Raw genomic sequence first — 23,677 nt, 5'->3', positions numbered from 1 at the left:
TGCACTCATGCCTGCTTCAATTATTGAAATTATTCCAGCATAGTGCATTTTATTTGTACAGTTTTGTAATTGTTTGCAAAAACACTGAGCCTCACAGGTTTACTTGGCAATGTCAGTGAGGTGACTGCTCTGTCTTTGCCTGTGTGCACTTCTAGTTAGATTTGCATACTTTTAGAGGCAATTTATGTAATCAAAGTGAAAAGCATGTGAAACAGCATTTAAATAATATGGTAGTCATGCCCTGTGCAAGTAGAAAAATAATCAGAGACTAAGTAATTCATGATGCTACAGGTACAAGTTTGTTAATTGCACAAGCCGACTACACATAGTGCTGCCTTGCCTTCTAAATACTCCTGATACTGTTAATACCTCTGGGTTTATGTTGTGATTTCGCTGCACTCCAGTTCATAAATCCCCTGCAAGTGTGACCACATTTACTTCTCAATATCATTTCACTACCATGGCACGCAAAGTTCATTAACCCACATAAGTCTCTGCAGCTACATTTTTGGGGGTTTGCCTCTGTTGCATTTGAAAGGTGCAGCAAAATATTCCTGGTTTTATTGATATATTCTGTAATAATTCTTTATACTTCCTAATTTGCAATTAAAAAACCCTTAAATTAGCTTTGTTCCTCTGTTCTGTGGCAGAGAGATATTTAAGCCCATAGAGCTGTTGAGACAATGAGATTTTCCAGCATTTTATGCTATAGGAAACATGCAATATCCTAATGAAGTTAAGAGCAAAACTTCAGACTTAAATGAAACCCTGACAGGCTTAAAAATGAAGGCATTTAATAAAACAACACTTTAAGCAACAAGTGCCCAGATATCCTACAGCCCTTTTGGGACACCCACCCTCTCTTGCCTTATATTTACAACAGCTTTGTCCAGTTCAGGGACCCAACAAGTAGCTGATTTTCTTACCTTTTTTTTTCTTTTTTTTTCCTGCCCCCTTCAGTAGAAACAAATAAAAAAGTATTGCTAGATCTGAGATTAAGGAGTTTGGATTGGGGGAAAAAGTTAGCCCTCATCTTTCAGAAAATCAGCGGACAGCAATTTGACCTTTTTTTTTTGTTTTTAGTATAGCTATGGAACCTCTGTGTATGTAAAATTGCAGCAAAGTACATCAGCTGTAAATACACTTTGGTTTAGAAAATATAAAATTTCAAGATTGATTTTTATCAAGCACAGCAACACAGAAATAAGAGTTGTTTGAACACTCCCAAGTATATGTATGTAATAAAACATAAATATTGAAATACATGAAATACAAAGAAATTTTATATCAGTGACAAATAGCTAATAGACTTGCAGTGCAGGTATGGATTTAGTGGCTGAAATGTATGGAATTATTTCATATAAATGAAACTATCATATGCATGTGTCTTAGGGATAAGCTCTGTCTGTTCTTAAGGCAGTCTTTAATTGCATTTTCTTTTTATTGTTTATGAATTATGTCTTCATGCTTTGTCTGTTTTTGTTGTTGTTTTTCCCTTGCTTTTGTTTTTAGTCTTACCCAATGGTACTTCAGTATCGACCTAGAATTGACTTCGGTTAGACCAAAGGGCCAGATCCCACTGAGATGAATCCTGCACTATTTGTTTACCCATCGACAGATTGCACAATGAATGGATGTGCCTGGATTGGGGGGACACAGCCAGATTTTCAGCATGCAAATAAGGACATTGTCTTTATTAAAATTGTCAATTGCATCTCTGTTGTTTCTATTAGAGCAAGCCAAGTGCCATTCTGCTACTGAAATGTGCATAAGATATTCGTGTATCTTAAGGGTGTGCTGCAAATCATAGCCAAAATCATGACGTGTACAGTCAAGATTCAAAAACTATGGAATATTTTTGCTTACATGTTAGCAAATTTTTCTGGTCCTAATAATTGATTATATTAGCAAAATGGCAGAGTGCTCATTCCATGTGGTGTTGCAGTGTCACACACTTACTATTTTACTGAATATTGTTGTTTAAATCATAGAGTACTGTACCAATAACTAAGGATCATACCTTGACAATATTTTGTATAGAAAATATGTTTAGAAAAGTGGTGATTAGGCCACTACTTTTTCTTGATAAGGTTCTCATGGGTCCAGGTATAGCTCACTCACGAGTGTGCAACAGTCCTTTTGCAGTAAATGAAGATTAATTACACAGAGATGTAGAACGTGATAACTCAGAATAGTAATTTTAAACCTTCTAAATAGATTCTGCTAATACTGCTTAAAAGCCTTTGTGATTGCACTTTTCTATGGTTTCCCCGAAGATTGGAATTTGGGATACTACCTATTTTTGGAAAATGGCTTCTGGTCAGATTACATTTCTTACAATTAAGCTTCCATAAAAATGAAGCTAAAATAATATAAATGTCTATGAAACAAATAAATTTCACTACAAAATTACAACCAAGGCAATATCTCACATAATTACTGCCTTTCATAATAAGCATTTCCTTTTAAGATTGGATGGAGATCTATGGTATGCTAAGACAAAAATAATATATAGCTTTAATTACATATTGTATCTCTTGCAACTATCTGGAGTTTAGAATTCATTACAGATATTTTCATTAGTTCAAGTCACATCATGAAACTTTTTCCATAAAATTAGAGGTAATGCAATACTGAAGATAAGCAGTCTGACCAGTATAATTGTTCTGGTCATCTTTTTTCCTAAGACCTGGTAGTGCTGGATAAAAAGTGGTTGTTGCCTTAGGTATTGCAAGCATAGTGGTTCTAGTATGAAATTTTTACTTGGGTTTCTGGCAAAGCTGCAGGGAGCATAGCAGTGTATATGTTTTCTGTAGTCTTCTGTTATCTTTGCTTAAAAGTCATTTGAGTTTTTCTCTTCAAATTCTCTGGAGATACTTAGAGTTCAGTAACTTTATGTAATTTCTACTTATTACATGCCTGCTAGTGTTGTATTTACTTTATGCCTTTTGCATACAGCAAAAAGGAACCAAATCAATTTTTCAGAAGCTACTGTAGAATGAACTGGTCATTCTTAGATAGACAAAGTGAAAATTCTTTCTTGGGATCAAGTATAAAAGATGGATTCAAGGCTGCAACTCCTTTGTAAGTGTATGTTCATGCACGTTGATGTGTTCTGTGGGAGAAATAAGCATGTTGTGGGTTAAATCTGGCCCCTTTAGTGTTGTTAGGAGTTGGAACATTGCTGACTTGAGGGATCCTACATGATCAGGTCGAATTCTCCCATTGCACACCAAAGCCCGTATGACGTGCAGAAATAAAGATGCTGTCAGTAGCAGTCTGTTTAGGAAACCTGCCATTGCAGGTCAAGGTTGCACATATTGTGCAGGTGCCAGTGGAACTGGGGAAGCAAAATGTTTAGGAAGCTGCTGCCCCTTTCTGCAGGCACAGTGTGCTGGCCCATACAGGCACTGGTTTGCCTACCCATGGATGGGAGGGGTGCATGTGCTGGCTGCAGGGAGCAGTCATCTTTTTGCCCACCCAGTCTGTGATGTGCTACTTGACAGAAAGAACATTTTCCGTGTAGGGAGGGCCCTTCTCTGCAGAGTCTCTAGGGAAAAATAGATTCTTTGTGTATATAATGGTCCTCCTCATGGAGCAGCTTGAAAGAGCAGAGCATGCATTCTGATTGCAAATCATTCTTCTCTTTAGTGTATATAGTTGTTTTGTATGGTAGAAATAGGATATTATTTGTAAATATTCACATGCACATACAAATGACACCTTACAGTTTTTATATATTTCGTGTGTTTTTATATGAGAATTTTCACTGTAGATTTGCTTGACATAAAACACCTGTTTCAGTTTATCACAAAGCTAATGGTAGGATGCTTAAGCATAATGTCTGCTTGGTTCAGGGCACAGGTTTTTTCTCAGCTATTGCACTTGCTGTTTCAACAAATTTGAACAGACTTGTTTTAAAAAGACACGAACACATCATTTTTAATCCATCCAGCTAACAGGACCCCTGTAATAGCACTATTTTGTATTGGCTTCGGAATGGCAACTAATAGAAGCTTTCTTTGACTGTTTGTTAACTTTCTGTATTCATAATTTAGAGAACCATGAATTCTGTCGATCAGAATTGGACATTGGTTTAACTTGTGGTATTTTCTTGATGCAAGTTAAAACAGGATTACAGAAGGCAAATCTTCATTTTGAGCATGGAAAATACTGACAGCTCTGAATCAACGTTCCCAGCTAAGAATGGTGGCATTAAATGCATATGAGCTAACCACCTACACTGTATGCATTTCTGATTTGATGGCACAGTGCCTGGGTACTGCTACAGTTTAATAGTTTTTGTAACAGTGAAGTGCCAGTGAAATATGTATCTTAACTGGGCAGCTTGTATAGCACAGGCACTGCCTGCTTTACAGGAAATTTGTCTCCCATATAGTATGTATGTGCCATGTGTCTACAGATATGCATATTTAATGCATTTGTGCCAATTAAGAGTATTTGAGCACCATAGGAATATGAGAATGCATGTACAGATTCCTGTGTGCCAAAGACTGGGTAAAGTGTAATGAATACCTAAGCATTCCCTTCAGACTGCACCCTATGCCGTCCTAGAGCAGATGCCTGGATAGAGTCACACTTTGTGAGCATTCCATGACAAAGTGTCACCACTGCATGCTTGTAAAGCATAGGAATGTAAAATAAGTGTTGCTGCCACTGTGTTTCTATGGCTTTTCCAAATCAGCAGTATCTAGCTGCAGAGGGATAAGACCTAAAAAAATCCACACTACTACTTAACCTTGGTGTCTCTTACTTAGCACATTTGGTGCTGCTTTTTTTCCCCCAAAAGTGAAAAACTCATTAATGAAAGTCATAAGTAACTTTTTGTTCAGCATAGCTAATTGCTGCATTTATCTAGTAACAAGCTGTAAGCTAGAATTTACAAAGATCCTGTACCATCTCAAACAATATGGAATTAAATGATTAATCAGGAAATGTATCTTCCATCATGCATTACTACACTGCTGGTAGCTAAGGGCCTAGTCCTATAAACTTCTTTTTTTTCTATGAAATACCAAATAAAATTACTACAATAATTTAAGTGACTCACCACTATAGTAGGTACTGTTCACATGAAAGCTTCTGGGATTTGGGTCCTAGCAGTATGCAATGCTCTAAGTATATTGTGCATACTCAACTAGCTTGCAGTTATCATGCAAAATAAATTATAAAAGTATTATTTTGACTTAACTGAAAATGTTATACAAAGCGAAGTGCCTGATTATTAGTACAGAATACCTTTTCAGCCCATTGTTTGCATTTGACAGGGTAATATTTGCTTCTGCATTTTATCTATGGTCTTAATATTTTCAGCAAGAATATTTCATGAACATGTTGTATTGAGAAGCTTTTAGGGAAACAGACATAAAAAGAAATTTGTCCTTCTAGATAATTTAAATTAAACCCTATCTCAGTAGAAATTATAAGAAAATTATTACTTTTATATTGGAAATAGTCCATTTTCTGAATAAGGGACCCTTGAATTCTGGATATTGGTCTGTTTTTATCCATAGGTTCCAGGAATGTGACTTGACTTTTCTGTTAGCAAAAACAGTTCTAGTGTATCTGCAGGAGAATACAAATTTATCCCATTCTGTTTAGATTTGAGCTAGGCTCTTATTCTTTGCTGCAGGCAAAGTAATGGCCCAGAGTTTCATATTGTCTCTCCCATGTATAACTATTACATGTGAATTTGGGAGAGGAGTAAACTCTTTCTCCTTCTCTACTGCTTTCTAAAATAACAAAAGAGGCCAGAGCTTAGTCCTTTAATTGAACCAACCAATGAGCTGTATTGTTTGTGGGTTTTTTACATTTTCATATAACTGAAGAGGCATTCACACCCCCCAAGAAACATTCTTGAGAGGACTTGCAACAAAAGGAATATCATTCAGCTCAGCCAGATACTGTGATAGAAACAGGAGAGAACAGGTAGCTGTTCAAAACCAGTCTTAAGTCTCAAACAGATTGAACCTTGTGTATAGAGAGGCTACATAAAATACTGGTCAATTACAGGCAGTGATCAAATGCATTTTTATCCTGGAAAAGTGCAAAGGCATTAAGACTTACATACATATCCAAGAGCTTAGTCCAGTTTCTTCAGTTAATCTGGCAGGCTGAAGGCATCTCTTTGCTTCTTACGAAAATGCATATATCATGCAGCATATTCCCCTCTCATTTTACTTCATGCTTTGTTACCTTATTATTTGTCTCAGTTAAAATGTCTAAGCAGGAACCCTCTGTCCTGTAATCAGTTCTAGGTTGTTACACATATTTTGCCCTTTCCCATACATGACCCTATTTCATATCCAACAAGTAAAAACACGGAGGAATTGTAAAGGTGAAATTGCACATCAGGTGTCAGCTCACAAATTTCATTCATCAGGCAGCTCTCATGGATTTCAGCAGTTTTCACAGTTCTGCATTTAGTCCTTTTTAGCCAGTTTAACAAGGTCATATTTCCACAAGGGGTTAAGCTAAAGACACTTTTTTGAGTAAGGATTAGAGTGTACTGGAGTGTGTGGCAGGATGAATTCCAAGACACAAGGGAATTGATTCACCTTAAAGGAAATGTGAAAAGCTTCCAACAGCACATTCACTGCTGATTTTGTCATACAGGGATTGTCTGACATTCAGACCTCAGATGAAACATCCATTGTCCTCCAACAGATGATCTTGTAATGTTAATATATTTTTCTTCATAAGCAGACCTACCTGTTGATTTTCTTTTTTTCATTACTGTCTACACTGTAGATCAGATTAAAATATTAGATTCCAGGATAGGAAATTGATTAATTAACAAATTCCCAACAGATTTTTCCATTCAAGGCATGTGCCATAAATCTTTTGAATTCAGATAGCTTGCTGCTATAGTTGAGTAAGGATGTACTTTCTTTTCCTAGTAAGCAATTTAGGTCTGTATGGTTTTGGAGTGTGGCAGTGAAAGGGAGGAGCTCTGTGCATGGGTAGAGATGTCCAAAATATCTTTTGCAGTTACCAAGTTCTGTAAGTTCAGGATGGAGGAGAAATTCTGGAATGAAAGATGTCTACAAGTGGAAGTTCTTGCCATTACATCAATTTTAACCAAAGAGGGGCATTGGTTTGACTTTACTTGTTTACCTGAACCATTAGGCCTACTTTTCTTTGAAGTAACTTTTTTGTGTATTTTTAGGAAATGCTTCTAACGTGGTTGACAGTTGACAGGATGAGGTGAACAGAAGTAGCTACTGTGCATTTACCTTTTTCATCATGATAGTGAGTGGAAAGCAAAGTAAGAGTTGAGACAAGATTACAATACACAAAATCACTGCAACAGAAAACATTTTGCTGCTAGTTAACATACTGAGGTTTTTATTAAAAATGAAGTTGTAATGAAGATGTTTATTATCAAAGTGCAAGGCACGTATTTTATGATGGTCTTCTACTCATAAAATTCAGTTTATTATTAATATTGAATACGATAAATGTTGTTCCTGTTGTGTCCTGAGTTTTGATGCAGTAAAATTAAACATGCTCCCTTTTTACTGAAAAATACCACATACTAATCAATTTAAAATTAGTCTTTGTTGTCAAATATTTAGTTTGTTCATAAAAAACACGTTTTTTAAAAATAAACTATTTTTCTGGATAATCTGATTGCCTAATAGTTTTAAGGAACCTATTTAATACCAAAGGTAAGGCCACCCAGAAACTGCCTTGGAATATGACATTGATGCTTTTCTGGAGTGCAGAGGTCCAGAGGTACCTCGGGACTCAATCCCGCAGAACTGAACAGGTGGTCATTGTTGTCTGTGTCACCAAGCTGAAGGGTTAGGCAAACCTAGCAAGTTCCAAAACAAAACACAAAATGAAAAAACAACATGAATAGCATAAAGCCTGAGTTAACAGACATAGAGTAGCTCTTTGAGCCCTAGCCCATGTTCCTGAAGAAAAGCACAAAGGCTTGCATTACTGATGTGACTGCTATACCTGGCCTGTGAACTAACAAAAACTTCAGTGTGCTGTCAATCCTCTAAACCTTCCAAAGCACAAAATAGTCACCAAGCTACTGTTGCGGTTTCTAGTTGTAGTTCAGTGATATTTTGGAGGGTCGAAAGGACAGACTTGGAAGATAATGTGAAGATACTGAGTATGTTTTACAGATTTTTATAGCTATTTTTTTAGCAAATGGCATTGGTGTCCTTGACATGAGAGCGTTGATTAGCAAGAATTGATTAGTTTACTTGTGCAGTATAAAACAGAGAGAATAAAGAAATCCAGATATCCTGGTTTTCTTTTCCAGGATAGTGATTAACTAAACTGGAAAGTAGTAGGTCAATTTATTTAGCTGGTTGAAAGATTTCATTCTAAACACTTACTGATGATATTTTTTTCTCCAATACAAGCTTCTTAGCATAACCATGAAGCAATGCATCACTTCCCCTTATTGCAGACTTAACTATCGAAAGAAAAATATTTTGCATTTTTTAAATTAATGCAAAGCCTGAATGTTGGATGTTCCAGGCTACTGAATAGATGATACAGAGTTACTCTCAATGGATTTTTTGGGGGTGGGGGCCTAAGTGTCCTTATATAAGCTGTGATCCAAGTTATGATAAGAAAGGAGCCTATGGTGAGCAGTAATAATGTTCTAATGCTTCCTTGCATTTGATCAGTAGTTACCAGTTTTTAATAAAGCTGCCCTCACAGTACTTAGGACCTCATAGAACACATTGTGATCTTATGTTGCTAATTTGTTTTAAAATACAAAATGTTTTAAGCTTTTTGTCAAAAGTGATAACATCATATTACGAATAAACCTTTTTGTGGTTGTAAAATTTAGCTTATAAATCATTCAAATTGAAGTGAAAAAAACACAGGTCATTGTTAATGACAGTCTATCCTACTATTAAGAATATATGTATTTTTGTAAAGGAAAAGCACTTGTAGATATTTAATCAGTCCAATATCTATCTATGTTAATGTTTTGGGAAAAAAAAGAAAAGAAAATGCTGCTTAGAGAATCACATGTTTTTATTTTTTGTGCTTAAATGCATTTTCTGTTGATTTATGGAATGTTTATTCTGTGTGAAGCTGTATAGTTAGTACAGCTGGGCTAAATGCATTTCTCACCTTAATCAGTTGTATCTGACTATGGTAATATATTTTGTATCTGAGCAGAAAGCTAATTGCAAAACATAGGCTGGTGGTGCTGTTTTTCATCTTCGATATTAGCTTCATCCTGCCTTACAACTTTTCTATTTCATTATAATTATAAAAAATGCTACCCATTTTTTGTGATGTGTGTGTTTTAATGGACATTTCAGGGTATATTTGGTTATTTAGTTGAATCTTGCTGTGCTTAAAAACATTTTAATAAAACGATGACAGAATTTTTTTACATACAGTACTTAAAAAACAGTCCCCTTGATGAAAAAGTATGCAAGATTAGTCAAGTTTGATACTTGGTTGCCTTCAGAGAAAACTACTGGGTACATGCATGAAACATGATTGCATCACTAAAGTTTCTGAGAATTTTTACAAATAGTACTTTTAAATTCAGAATAATTCATTCCTCGTAATATTTTGCAGTGCTTTGAAACCTCACGTTTAACTGTATTTTGATTCATCATAATGCATTAACACAGTTTCAGGGAAAAAACAGTAAAGCAGAGAATTTCATTAAAGTACAGTAAAGAGTGGCAACCATATTTGTTTACTGTTACTAGTGTACAATCCAAAACCTAGTTACTTGTTTCAGTGGGATTTTACAGGGTTCTACTGCGTGGGCTAATGTGGTGCTCAGTTAAGTTCTTCAGCTTGAGCTCAGTGGAGTGATTTTCTGTAATTGTCCTTGTAGCTAAGACTTGAAATGACCCAGACTTCCCCCTTCTTCATTTAATTTCCTTTCATAGGTGGCCAATATTAGTTAAATTTAGTCTTATTATATTAACCCTCCCACAAGTGAAGAAGTTTTGCAACACTGAGTGTGTACATTAGCAGTTGAATTCATTGTTAAGGACTCAGCTGAGGAAATATTTGTGTTCCTTGTCAGTTTGGGGGAGAATTTGACTCGATTATGAACATTTGAAATGGCATTGTCTCACTTGCATGTATGCTTCACAAAGATCTGCAACTGAGCAGGATTTGATGGGGTTTATTATATGAACACTGTCCATTTTTATAATTTTTGTTAAGAGCTAATTTCATTAGGGTCAGCATCTCAGGGTCCACAAAGTAGCAGTTTAAAAACTTAAATCCGTTTGATCCAAATGCAATACCAGTATTGCAGGCTTTTATCTTCTGAAGAACCAAATATGTTGTGTTTTGATTTTAAAAAGCACTGTAAATTTCACCCAGTTCTACCAAAGGAATGTGGGGGGATTTTTTAATCTTAGAAGCTGAGTGTGGCCCTGAAAAAAATGAGACACCTGTAACTGTCAGCACTAGTGAGCAATTTTACAATTAGGTGAGGGAAGTGCTGGTACTTGGGGGTTTTTTGGCAAAACCCCGTGGCTGTGCCTCTTGATGTGGAGCAAAGTGTGCCTGTTCAAAGCTGCATCAACATTTGTAAGCAAAATTTATTTTAGAAAAACAGCTCATGCAAACCCTGTGAAGGGGCCTTTAGAATCTTGTGTGTAAATGTGTCTGGTGTGTAATGATATTTCTAATAATGAACTACCTGTATGGCTCAGCACTGGTGACATTACACTGAGTGTTTCGTGCTAATGTGAAGAAGTTTACAGCACCTTTATAATGGCTGGTAACAAATGACAATTTGGCCTGACCCGTATGCTGCAAGATGCCTCTAGCCCAGTTGGATTAATTTTATGAAAAATCTAGATGAGCAAGAAGTATAACTAATCTGCTTACTAGCACTGAATTGCTCCTTTCTCAAAGCAATAAATATATTCATGTTGTAACATCTGTTGTGCAGCCTACAATACAAGTTGTTTTGTTGCATTGTTTCTATATAATTTATTTTGTGCAATAAAAAAATCTCTGGTTTTATCTGACTTCTCTCTTGTTTGTAATGATATTTGATTAAAACATTTACTAGCTTTATATCTCAATCATGCAAGCACACTATCAACTCAGAAGTGCAGAGTAGGAAACAATGCCTTAATATTATGCATCATAGAAAAATCAGAGTGTACTTACATGGCCTGATTTTGTTCTAGTTAATGTCATAGAGTGCTACCATTAATTTTCACAGGTGCAGAATCTGCCTGACGCTAAAGTTGGCTGGAGTTGGCACCCCATTTGTAAATTATAACCAGGTGGGTTACAGAGTGTCACTGTGTGTTTGAGGCTCTGTTTTTAAAAAACAATCCCTTAGAACTTCTGCCAGTTTTTTTTACCTAATTTCACTGCCTTTTTCTTTTTTCTTCTCTCCCTTTTAATGTTTTCTAGGTTAATACTGTTTCAGTATTTAGTGTTCTGTGCGTTTACCTTCTGATTAGCCTTTATTATGTTGTTGGGTTGTTTCACCTCTAAGATAGTGTAAAATGACTGTACATGCAAATTGGAAACTGCAGGAAATCCTTACATATGAGCCCACGGTGTGAACTAACATTCTTCATAATATATACTGAGTTACTGTGAATTAAAACCATGGAGGGAGAGCTGTTATTCAAGGAAACTTGTACCTTTTATCTGAGATGCTACTGTGAAACCTGCAATACAAACCATCTGAGACATGGTTCAGATTGAGAAATAATAGAAAGGATCTGAGGCAAAGAACACTTTGCATCCTCTTGCAAAATCCCTCTACATGTTAGCAGAAGATCACAATTGCTTGTGAGCACAAAATGTGAACATGTATATAGTCTATGGCACTATGTACATATGATTAAATGGGAATTGTTCACTACATTGCGTTTATCTGTTAACAGGCAAAGAGCAGCTGTGGCACCATTGCCTGCTGTGTAACCTGTGCAGATGAAGCAATGCAAGCCTCCCTGTCTTTCTTAGAACCTTTTTCACATGGGATATTTGACCTCCAGATTTGTCAAACATCATAGACTTAATACTTTTCCTTCTAAAAGTGTTCTCGAAACTTAAGGTCACTCAGTGAAAAAAAAAAACCCAAACTTTACATAATGCATCTAAATAACTTTATTACATTCTTTATGAAACAGAAATTGAATCATGTGTAAATGCAAAATTCTGCTCCTAAGTAGGGAGCAATGTTTCCTTAAGCAAGATTCCCATTAAAAATGCTTGTGATTAAATTATTTTAAATAATTGCTTTGTTTCAAGTAGCTAAAAAGGAACTCATTGTGGGGGAAAAAAACATGCATAAAAATAGTAACAAATGCCTGATCCATCATAAACCTGAATTATGTTCTATTGAAGGAGCAGGGTAGGTGGTGTACAAACAGCTATTTACATCAGGGGCATAGCGTATGAATTTCCCTGTTAGAACTGTACTACTTACTGCTTTCTACCCTGATTATTTTTCCCTCTTATTCTAGAGGAGAATATGCTATGCAATGTCATTATAGGCAAGAGTAATGCTTTTCAAAAGAAAAGTGCTTTTGTAATTTAGGTTTCATTAAAGAAACAGGAATTTGCTGGCAGTGTGTAATATGAGCACCTTATTCCAGTGGCACACTTCCAACATCTTCATTTAGAAAGAAGACTGCTGCATTCATAATTCATAAAAGCGTTGGCATCTGTCCCATTAAACTCACACAGGAAAAGAAAACATTCTTATATGCAAAAACACTCTGTCTATCTTTTCTAAAGTATTTACAGGTAAAGTTCTGTCCTTCAGTACACAAATAACTACGGTAAGTGCATTTATAGATACAGAAAATAATTACAAAAGTGAACCTATTCTTAAGAAAAGCTGCACTTAATGCCAGGTTTGGAGACACTTCAGTGCCCCTAAAGATTTCCAGTCCTCCTGCCAGTATCCTCTACAGATTTTAATGTCCAAGTACATCTCTACAACTTGGCAGAACTTGTTACTAGCCAGTATTCCTGCTTTAATTTTTCTGTCCATGTCTTTCTCAAAGTAATATGATTTCGTCTTGACCAGTTTCTAAAATGTGTTTTATTCCCATGCTCCTCCCTATAACCTGCTAAAAGTGCTGCAGACATGGAGTGCTCTGTGTGCTCATCATGTCCTTATGCTGCACCCAACATCTGGAGTTCTGAAGATCTTAAAAGGTGAGCTGAGAAAGTTCACTGCTGCTCCTGTGCTTTGCTAGTTTATTATGTTGAATTTGCAAAGCACCTTGTTACAAATGAAGAACTTATGGAGTGTATTTGAAGCCATTAATGAGGAAAGAGGAAGAGATGTACTCCCAATGGGTATCCCCTTGGTAGCAAATGGCATTCAGAATGGCACCTGTACCTCTGTATCTGCTTTCTCCAGTGTTGATTGCATTATAATGTTAAACAACAGTTCCACAGATGACTTCTCAACCCTTCCTCTTTCTTCAAGTATTCAACTCAGATTCTTACTCTTTGTTAATGAAAATTCCTGGAATAAGAGAATAAAAAGGCATGGATCTGTGCTGCTAAATGGTACAGCAACTTGCAGCAGTCAATCTACCTTTCTTTTCCTGTTCTGCTGGTTGCAGAATCTTCTTAAAGTGAAAATGTGCTTCCAGAGTACCTTATAAATAAGAAAAGAGTATTACTAGTCTGCTTGAGGTAAGCAATGTGGAACTTGTTTTTCATCTTTGGAAAAATTGCTATTGAAAAGCTCTCTGGCTAATACTTTGAGTGGGTGAATGAGCATGTTCAGAGCATTACCCCTGATTTGACTTTTTTATTTATTCACAGACAAATAAAAAATGTTTGCTAGTGAAAATTTTTGTTACTATAATAAAAAACATGTAAATTATGCTATCGCTTATTTAGAGAAGTGATACTATGAAAGCTAAAATCTGTACTCTTCTTGTTTTCAGCCAAGGGCTGCTATAATTCAGTTTTCTATTCTTGCTAAAAAACCACAAGGTACTATGTCATAGCATAATAACAGCATGAAACTAAACACATGGTATGTAGATGCCTGATCAGATAAAGGCATGTGCTTAAAGAATACTCATATGTAACATGCAACACATGTACATTGGCTTTTAGGGCTCCTGTTGTGGAGATATGAAATGGCCTCCTGACAGCATGTGCTTCATCTGTTTTACAGATTGTATTTAAAACAAGATAATCACTTGGAAAATAGATGCCTACCACATCAAATGAATTCAAAGTGCTTTGTAAGTTACATATTTCAAACATACACATGCAAGAGTGACTTTGCCATGGCAACGTGGCCATAGGTGAAAGTAGAATAGAGCAACTTAGCACAAGAAAGTAATTCAACGGCAAAATAAGTTTTCAATGCAACAGTAATGTGAAATCAGAATTCACACCTAAATCTCTTCAGGTCTGTCCCCTGACTTTGGAGAAAAGTGCCAGTAAAACCATTTCAGTGACTGCACAGTGAGCTACCTCCCATCTGCATTCAGCCTCAAAACATTGATTTCTACCTATTCTATGGCAAACAAATTCTCAGGGGTAAAAAAATTCAGAGTAAAATGCTTTACCCCTATGAGTCTTAATACAGTCTCATTTCTCAGCATGGGGAATCTACAATAATCACTGCTTGAAGAAGCTGAAGAGAAGCTAAATTCTTCTAAGTTCCTTCTAATATCTTCTGGATTTTGAGAAGGGGGTGGATGTGGTAGGAGAGCCTACTTGTCTTTCATGACAGAGGGCTGTATACTAATTTTCTTTATTCTGATGTCATCTATTGCTAGTCACAGGAGGTGACAGGCTAAACCCAAAGTTGAATAGCCCGTAAGAAATTCTGTCTTCACCTCTGGTAGTTCTCATCTCTCTCAATTGCACAACAGCAGGTGGGGACAAGAATTTCCAGAGATGCAGCATCACAGCAGCATGTGGAGGAAATTGCTCAGCACACCAACACAAGGGAGTACCAGGCAGCCACCCTAAGGAGCAGTAATGAGCCAGACAGCTGAATACACGTTCCACTGGTGCACTGCTCAAGCTATTCATAGCTCTGTGCTATGAGTGTGGAAACTGGCAGCAGATAGGCAGTGGCTGTGTGTTTAAACCCCATCCAAGCTTGGGTCACTGCTAGCCACTCTATCTGTACACCACACTTCATTGTATACAAGATGTTTGCCCATGGGTTGTAGATAATATACTGTATTTCAAAATATGTGATCTTTCACCAATAAATATTTTTAGTATCACCCATCTTGTTAACTGCTGACAAGCGATGACTCAAATTAACGTAGGTAGCCAGCAGATACAATGGTATTTTCTAAATGTCCTCACATTGTACTACGAAACATAGACTTAGTTCCAGCTCCTTTTGCAGTATAGCATTAACAGTTACCAAAGAGCTTGACCTTGGAAAACGGTAGAGGAGCATCCTAGAGACTTACTATAGAATTGCAGGCAGCAGCTCTGGCAGAAGACAGAAGACTTGGTGTGGCCATCAGCTTGAGACTGAGGCTATGAAACCCAGGGCAAGACTGAGCCTGTGGATTCATGAGTTTCTTGTCGCTAAACACTTCAGGAGTGTAGGTCATGGGGATGGAAAAACACCTATTGTGCAGCAGCTCTATCACCTTCTCTGCTTTTATTTGTCCACAAGTGACTACTGGAATATTTGTTTGACTGTTGTAGTGGTAGAAAATACTGTGGCAAAAAGTACATACTTTTGAATATAAATTAAATATGTCTAGGAGAATGTAAGCCCTAGACAGTGCTTTATAGTATTATTAGCATCTAAGAAAAGATACCATGTCCCAGGAGCAAAAAAGCAAAAGCATTGCTTAGAGAACTTAGCAAAATGTAGTCCTCAAAGAGGCTGATGATTATTTCCACGGACTCCATAAGTCAAATGTGTTTTTTTTCCACTTCAGTACAGGATCAATTATAATCATCTCTAAAAGCCTACAGGTACAAGCACCTCTAGTGCAAGAGACCACAAGGCACATAGACATTTTTAATTTGAGGAGTCAAAGCTGAACTGAATTTCTTCATGCATCTCTAATATTTAGAAAAAGAGAAAAAAAATCTTTGATGACTGATGATCCATGAATGCTGCATTAAGAATGCTTGAAGTGTCACAGATTCCTAAAGCAGCACTTTAGAGGCTCTGGTTGCGCTGCTACAAAATTCACAAAGGGAGGTGGCAAGATTTTTCTCTGTCTTCCATAAATGTGTGGGCAAGACAGCAACATCCAGATGCTGAAGTGATTCTGAGTAAGAATGGGGAGCAGAAACACAGCTCACAGCTGATTTCTGTCAGCAAGGCAATGTGGATGTTTGCCAGACTGAGGTTCCAGGGTAGGTCACAAAGGAAATACAGCCATCCATTCCAAGGAACAGGAGGAAAAGTTCCTCTATGGTTCTCCAGAATCAGAAGGATCAAGGCTTGTTTAGTTTTCAGCCAGACCCAGGTCTTTTGTCAGGAGTGGAATGCATATGAAGAGTTTGTGCTTTGCATTCAAAGAAAAATCACTTTTTGACATTTTTCCAAAAGCCCCCAGCATTTTGTTTCTAAGTTTAATGGTGAAACCATATCCTTGAAGACCAGAAGGCGAAGTTCCTCCCTTAGCACTGAGAGACCTTCAATGGCATGGGGAGACTGCAAATATGACAGCAGCAAATGAAATTCTGTGAATGGAAAATATCTTAGTAAACAGCAAAAACTACAGAAGGTATTTTAAATTACTGAAAGGTACATCAAAGTAAAAGCCAAGGAAATAAAAAAAAAAGGTAAGAAAAAAAGAGCTTGTTAATGATTTTATAGATGCTCTCCATGTTCATTAATATCTGACGATTTTCCTGTACAAAGACAATAGTGGAGCCCTAAGCTGTTTGCATAGAATGTACTGCTGTTAATGATCAGTCCATAGCAACCTCTCTCTGGGTTCAGATGCATTCAAGTCAGAATTTTGAACTGTAAATGATACCTTTACTGTGGTTAGGCAAAAACTGAACTTAAATGCAGGAAACAACTGCTGTAGATCAGATGTGATAGCTGGGGAGGAGGTGTAGAGACTTAAGGTTTGGAAGCTCCATCTGTGTGCAGTCTGTCATCAGCTCTGATCTTTAGGAGCTTGGTGTTAGTAAAACAGAAGTGACTCCATGCCCAGGCAGAACAACACAACAAACACCTCTCTGCAGCTGTAGCTCTCTTATATGGTAAATGTTTCTAGCAACATCCTTAATATCCAGGATCTGTTCAACAGGAGACACAGCTGGACTCTTCTGATAGCATTTATACTGGGTAGTTAAGTAGGAAAACAAAGGTAAATTGACCTGTTACTGTGCTGCCTGGCAATAAGCAGAAGAGTTACTCATATTCAGGGGCTGTTGGTAGGAATGTGCTGGACTTCTGCTTTTTAAGTTCATTTTATATGATGAGTGTCACAGGTACTTGTTTAAATCACAGAAGGATTTTGCCCACCATCTTTCATTATCAATTCAGTTCAAGCAGCCAACAGGTTTGTGAAGCCATAATAAGCTTTTGCCATTGATTTTACCAGCAGCAGTGACTGTCCTACTTGGTCTTCACCTCAGAAGTCCCACCTAAGAAACCAGGTGCATTGTGTTAACCCATTTCCATCCTTTCAGGTTGGATCTCTTATCAAATCAGGTACTAATTTACCAGATCTTCTTACAGAAGATTTTCCTCTGTTCATCATTATAACGTTTTTGTCCTTTTAACAGCAACGGCTCTGCTTGAAATTACAGTGGTTAATTTCTTTGCACCCAGCTCTCCCAGTGCCAGCCATGTTAGCAGGATGGAAATTGCTGCTAAACCAGCAGCCACAGGTACGTGCAGTTGCTAAGATCTGAATGCAAAGTTGTACTCAACCACACCTTCCTTATTAACACAATGTCAAAGCATGGAGCATCCTCCCTAGGTAGCTCCTAAATTCTCATCTCACCTGCACGAGGTGGCACAAACTCACAGAGGTGTTCCTGGGCCAGCCTTCTGCCCTGGCTCATGGGGTAAGTTAATCTTCCCCCTCCTCGCTTCTCAGCTCAGGAGACTCCCAGGAGATAAACTCTGGGAGGTGACTCTTAACTGATGACGCCTGTAACATAAATAGTGCCCTGCCATGCCCGTAGTAGTGAGACCCTTGATGCTGTAGAGACAAGAGGATTACTTTAGTTATGGGAGTAGATCTGTTTTATAAGTGCCCCAGTTGGCTGTACTCAGTTAAGAATGCATTATATTAATCAGTTTAATCAGCTTCTCCTTTCGTTTTCTATCATTATTTATAGTATTTTTTCCTTGGCTTTACTTTCATATCGTAGACTTCCAGTTCCTTCACACCTCTCTTACATTATGCTCTACATACTGCAAGGAGGAATGCTCTGCATTGATACTGCCTTTTGAGTAATTTCACAATGCATTTTTCACCCATGAAATCCTTTTCTCCATAACAGGACTCTTTTTTTTTTTACCCGTCAGCCTCTGAGGAGACCTGCTTCAGCTATTAACAAGCTGTGTGGATATTATGGGTGAAAACACCTGTATTTTTTTCCTCTTTTCTTAAAGATAAGTTTAAAACTTCATTTTTCTGTTTTCTTTTTATCTAATGCACTCACTAAATCCTGTGCCACTTTTACCTAAATGTGACTCCCAGGGAAATTTAAACTGGTGCCAACTTCTGCACTGCCTTTGCCAACATGTTAGGATCAGGGAGATTGTATGTGACAAGAATTTGGCCAAGGTAAGACCCTTCTGGAGGAGAACCAATTCTGAGCTTTCTCAATTTAAGTCTGGACTTTCTCCATGAACCTCAGGTTCACAGAAAGCAGAGTAGATTAGATCCTAATGCAATATTGAACCTCATTTTTCTTATTGTAAGTGTAAGTGCTGTTGTGTAATTTCTTCTTGTGATCAATGCTATTGTTTAATACTTCCCACAGGTTTGCAAAACCAAACCATACTCAACTAGTTTTGAGGGTCTCCCTGTTGGCATCCATACATAAGCTGCAGGATTTCCTCCAGCTCTCCAGGTGAGTCTTTTCTTCCTTTCCAGTGTGAGCCTCCTCCTGAGATGAAACAAGGCAGAGGGACTGATTCCTCTGTCACACTGAGCCAGTTTTAAAATGGTGGTGATTTGTGCGTGCGTAGGGGACACCTAGTTAGGATTAATGTCGCCCTTGAATTTGTTTCAACACAAAACCAGTATCTATAGTAGGAGTGGGTTGACTCTAAACATAGAGAGAATGGACCAGAGCTCATCACTACTCTTTATTATCAGTCAGCTAATTAGAGAATCAGAACTCAGCCTTGCTCTTTGCATTGCTTCCTCATATAGATAAGTATTAATTTCAATCTTAGCTGCAGGAGGACATTGGCAAGAGACGTTTGGATTCAAGTAGGTTTCCGGCTTTGTTTTAGCCTGTTTTTGAACATCTGCTGAGGTGGGTGGCTGCTTCAGGGGGAAGGGAAAATTAACTTTATTGATTGAGTAATTTCCTTTATGAAGGATCTGAAGGGGAAGGCTGCCTGCAGAAATAATATTTGTTAAATGGCCATATTTGGAAAATGAGTCAGTGAGAAAATAGCATGCAAATCCCCCAGCTTATCTCCTGCAGGGAAAGAACAGAGACGTGCTAAGAAAGGAATAAAGATGCTGACTTGGAGATGACAAGCTAAAATGACCCTAACAGGATTTTTTTTTAAATTTTGAACCAAAAAATCCATTAGGAAAGTGTTGGACCTGGCCACTTCAAATGCTAAAACTTTTTCCCAATGAAAAAAATTTGCACAGAAATAATTGCCACCTGCAAAATATGTCTAAGTCCACAGGTGTCGATTAGTGCTGGGTATGTAAGGTTTTGCAGCTCTATCCTTTACCTAACCTCACCTACTTTTTCTAGAGAAAAAAAAGACCTAAAGGATAACACAGTTATGTATTTAAGGTATGAATAATAAAAGAAAGGGAAAAGGAACATCTTTGTCTTGTATGAACTACTTCAGCATAATATGCAAGAGCAGTGAGGCCCCAAAACCCTAAAATATCTCTCAGACAAAATCCTTGGGTTTCAGACAGCCAGGCAGCAGCCCATCTAATTACCTGCAGTTACCGTGTCTTTAGCTGCTTTGTCACTGCTGACCTTCTCATTTACTCTGAGTCTTTGTAAGATGACATTTTCAGTAGTCTTTTGTCCTAGCAGCTGACTCTTTAAACCTGGGAGCAGGCTGAAATAGTTTCTACTTTCTACCAGTTCATGGGTGTCTTGGTCTTGTTTTCTCTTGTGCTCCTGAAGAGATGCCACGGCCTCTCTTGGCTTTGTGTCGATGTGGGCTTGGAGTGCCTGCTGGGGACATGGTAATGCTTGTTGTTTGGGAATCTTGGGGAGGGGGAAAGGAGACCAGCAGCAAATTGATCTAAAGTTAAGTTATTGCTTTTGTCCTTAGCCTTGAGACTGGAGTGGGAAGTGGTACGTGAAACAATATGAAATCTGATCTTTACTGAGTAAGCTGTTAGAACTCATGTATTAGCCTAGGAGGCTGCCCATAGAACAGAATAGCTCTGCACTGATGCAACTGAAACATTCCCTGCCAAAGCTAAAGCCAAAACAGCTCAGCACTGGAAAGAGAGGGGTTTGTCCAGGAGTACTGTGGGAGCCACTGTGCTCAGGATTGCCTCCTCCTGGGGAGGCCTGAAGCTCACCAGCAGCTGCAAAATGCTTGGAGGCCTTGGCCTGGAATGTGTAAAGGGTTTACAACATCGTTAATCATTTTCACTAAATCCCTCCCCACCTTGCTGTGTTGTATAGACATCTCTAACAAGGGTAATACTTCTCTTTTGAAAAAGCATGCAACAAGCAAAGCAAGCCCTGAGTATGTGAGGCTTTGCAAAGCAGATGCACAGTAGTGGGAGTGCCCAGGGCTGTGCCCTGATGGCAGCATATCCCTCCCCTTCCCTCTCGATGGGCACTGATTCGCCTCCCGCGCGTGCTCCTCTCCATGAAACTGTTGTACAGTCGGGAGACAGTGGAATACAGCCTCCTAAAAATACTTAGCTCTATCATTCTCTGATGCCAGCATTACTTTCTTTCCCTGGTGATGACAGAGAGAACATATACTGCTTTAAAACAAATTAAAAACTCCCAAATCTCATCTATGGCAATCAGTGTTTTCCAGCCCACCTGAAAACTCTTCTCTCTGGAGTGGTTTTGCTCCATGTTTTCTCAGGGATGCAAGTCCCTGTACCCAGCACTGATGAGGCTGCACCTCGAGTGCTCTGTTCACTTTTGGGCCCCTCACTACCAGAAAAGCTTTCAGGGGCTGGAGTGTGCCCAGAGAAGGGCAACAACGCTGATGAAGGCTCTGGAGCATTTACGTCACTGTCCCTGGAGGTATTTAAAAGAGGTGTAGATGTGGCACTCGGAACATGGTTTAGTGGTGGACTTGGCAGTGTTTGGGTAATGGCTGCACTTGGTGATCTTAAAAGTCTGAAATACAGTGCTGCAAATATGACCAACAAAGGGAGGATTGAAGGATTTGAAACAAGCACAAAATGAACTGGGTGTGGGATGGCCCTATGTAAGGTTATCATGAAGAAAAACATTTTTAAAAAGTACAACTTCCTACAAGTCAGAGGGTGCTAGGTCTGGCCAGTGAACATTTTGATAACTCTTTAAAAGATAATATTTCTAAGAATAATATTTAAACTCTCTGTTTACAGTAAGGGTTGTTTTCTGGCCCTGGATTGTGAAGTGTTGTTATCTTTGTTCTGTTTACTTTAATAAAGATGGATATATCACCCTTATGTCCCACAGAAATCTGAATTAGGTTATTTCCTTCTAACTGAAGCTTTCTCTGTGTCTTAATTGGATGTACTCTAATTTGCCTTGTGAAGTTGGGGAAGAGGAACATTCTGTGCAGAAAATCCTGCCCAGTCCAGGTCATATAAGAGGGCTAATGAGCAGGCTGCTGAGGTTGTTCTATCAGCTCCTTTGATCTGCCCCAGAACCCCATCAGCTTGCAGAATAAAAAATAATTAAGCATTGCAATAGAAGTTTTCACAGTACTTACAGGTGGATGAAGATCTGCAGTACTGAATGTAATGTAACTCAATTGTTTAAATGGTCCATGTGTTTATAAATTCATAGTCTTTCACTGACTTTTTTTCCAGAGGCAACATATTCAGAATTCAAAGCAGTGTTGGTAGTGCCCTCTTTGTGCCAGCCACAGTACCCTGAGCTGCACCCTTTCTGTTAGGCTCTGCCTATGTGTTATGTTGCTCCTCCACTGGGGGTGTCTTAGGGCTGTCAGACAAGTATCAGTTCTGATCTCTGTAAAATAGCAAACATTAGTTTTCTTTGTGCTGGATTTGGTGTAAAGGATCAAGTCAGTTATAAGTGCATGACGAACATCAAACAACACTGAATTCACTGCAATTTTTTGTAGTACACAAATGTAGGGACACAAATGACTCTTGTAGAATGGACCACAACTGGTTCCATAGGAAATAAGCATAATCCCATCTGGTTTGAAAAAAACCAGGCTTTAATGCCTTTCATTCTGCACTCGTGTATTTGGGCTTACGGTAGGAAGACCAGCAATATATTTTTATTTAATCAAGTGCAGTTACCGACAAATTAATATTATTCCTGGTGACCATTGAAATGAGGGGCTGAGGAGGAGGAGGTTGAGCATATGAGAAAAGAGAGCTATAGGAGGGTCGGTTTGTTTGCCCTAGAGCAGAAAAGGTTGGGAGGATCCAGTTGCATTCTTCTGCTATCAAATGAGTGTTAGAGAGTTAAAAGATAATTTCAGTAAACAGAAACTTCATTAAATAGTAAATTCTTTGTAGGCAAAGGAACAGGGACTGCCACTGAGGTTACACAGTACTGAGAATTAGCATATGCCCCTGTACTGGTAATACCTGTTCACTGGTAGAAGCAAGCCAGATTAAGCAATGTTGCTCACATATTCAGTTCTCAGACTCTTTGGGGTTTTATGTGTTTTGTGATTTCTGAACAAGTATTGTGTCCTCGAAGCTCCTGTTCTGACAGTGCCAGGGGGAAAAGTTTCAAGTTAGAAGTCCAAGTTTCATGGGAATTGTAAATGCGTCAATGAATTTTACAGGATCTTTAAGCAAGCAAAATGAGAGACTGCTCTGATGCCTCTGTTTAATAAATTTCAACATTTATGACTCAGACTATGAAACATACAATGCTGAATTATTTGATCTGGTCCAAGAAGAAAAATAAGACACCATCTCTTATTATTCTGTGAAATACTATTACAGGACAGTGATGGTATGTTGAACTCCTAAAAATCCTCTTAGTATAAATTAACTGAAAGTATCCAAACATAACAGGCTTGGATTTTGGACAGATCCAGTTTAATTTCAGAGTTGTTTTTTGTTTTATTTTGTTTTCTTTTTAAAATTGCTCTTTTCTTAAAACACAGAAAAGCTGAAGTGAAAGTATGTGTATTTGTGTATTGGAATAGCATGGTGTAACATGATAACTGTTATTTCTGTTGCTTTTGATCTTTAGCACATGAGACAGTCAGGCTTCAAGGTTGGGCAGGGTCCCAGCCTCTTTGGCCCGGGCCTTTGCTATGGATGCCTGAAGTAGTCTCTTCATTTGACACCTTCACAGTAGCCTGACCACTCAGCAAATGATCTAAGTCCAGCTCATGAAT

The 23,677-nt window shown here is 38.0% G+C and overlaps 1 protein-coding gene across 3 annotated transcripts in view; it reads left to right on the top strand.

Moving 5' to 3' along the window:
* The window catches only part of PCGF5 (polycomb group ring finger 5), a 65,533-nt gene extending 54,521 nt beyond the window's left edge, over nt 1-11,012 (top strand). For all 3 annotated transcript variants that reach the window (XM_071563182.1, XM_071563184.1, XM_071563181.1), the window contains one exon: nt 1,513-11,012. In XM_071563182.1, coding sequence (XP_071419283.1) covers nt 1,513-1,560 — 48 coding nt within the window. In that variant the 3' untranslated portion in view covers nt 1,561-11,012. The remainder of the gene's footprint in view (nt 1-1,512) is intronic.
* The last annotated feature ends 12,665 nt before the right edge of the window (nt 11,013-23,677 follow it).

The sequence above is a fragment of the Pithys albifrons genome, chromosome 9 (genome assembly GCF_047495875.1).
Source record: "Pithys albifrons albifrons isolate INPA30051 chromosome 9, PitAlb_v1, whole genome shotgun sequence".
Classification (NCBI taxonomy): domain Eukaryota; kingdom Metazoa; phylum Chordata; class Aves; order Passeriformes; family Thamnophilidae; genus Pithys; species Pithys albifrons.
This window is presented reverse-complemented; position numbering and strand designations above follow the sequence as displayed.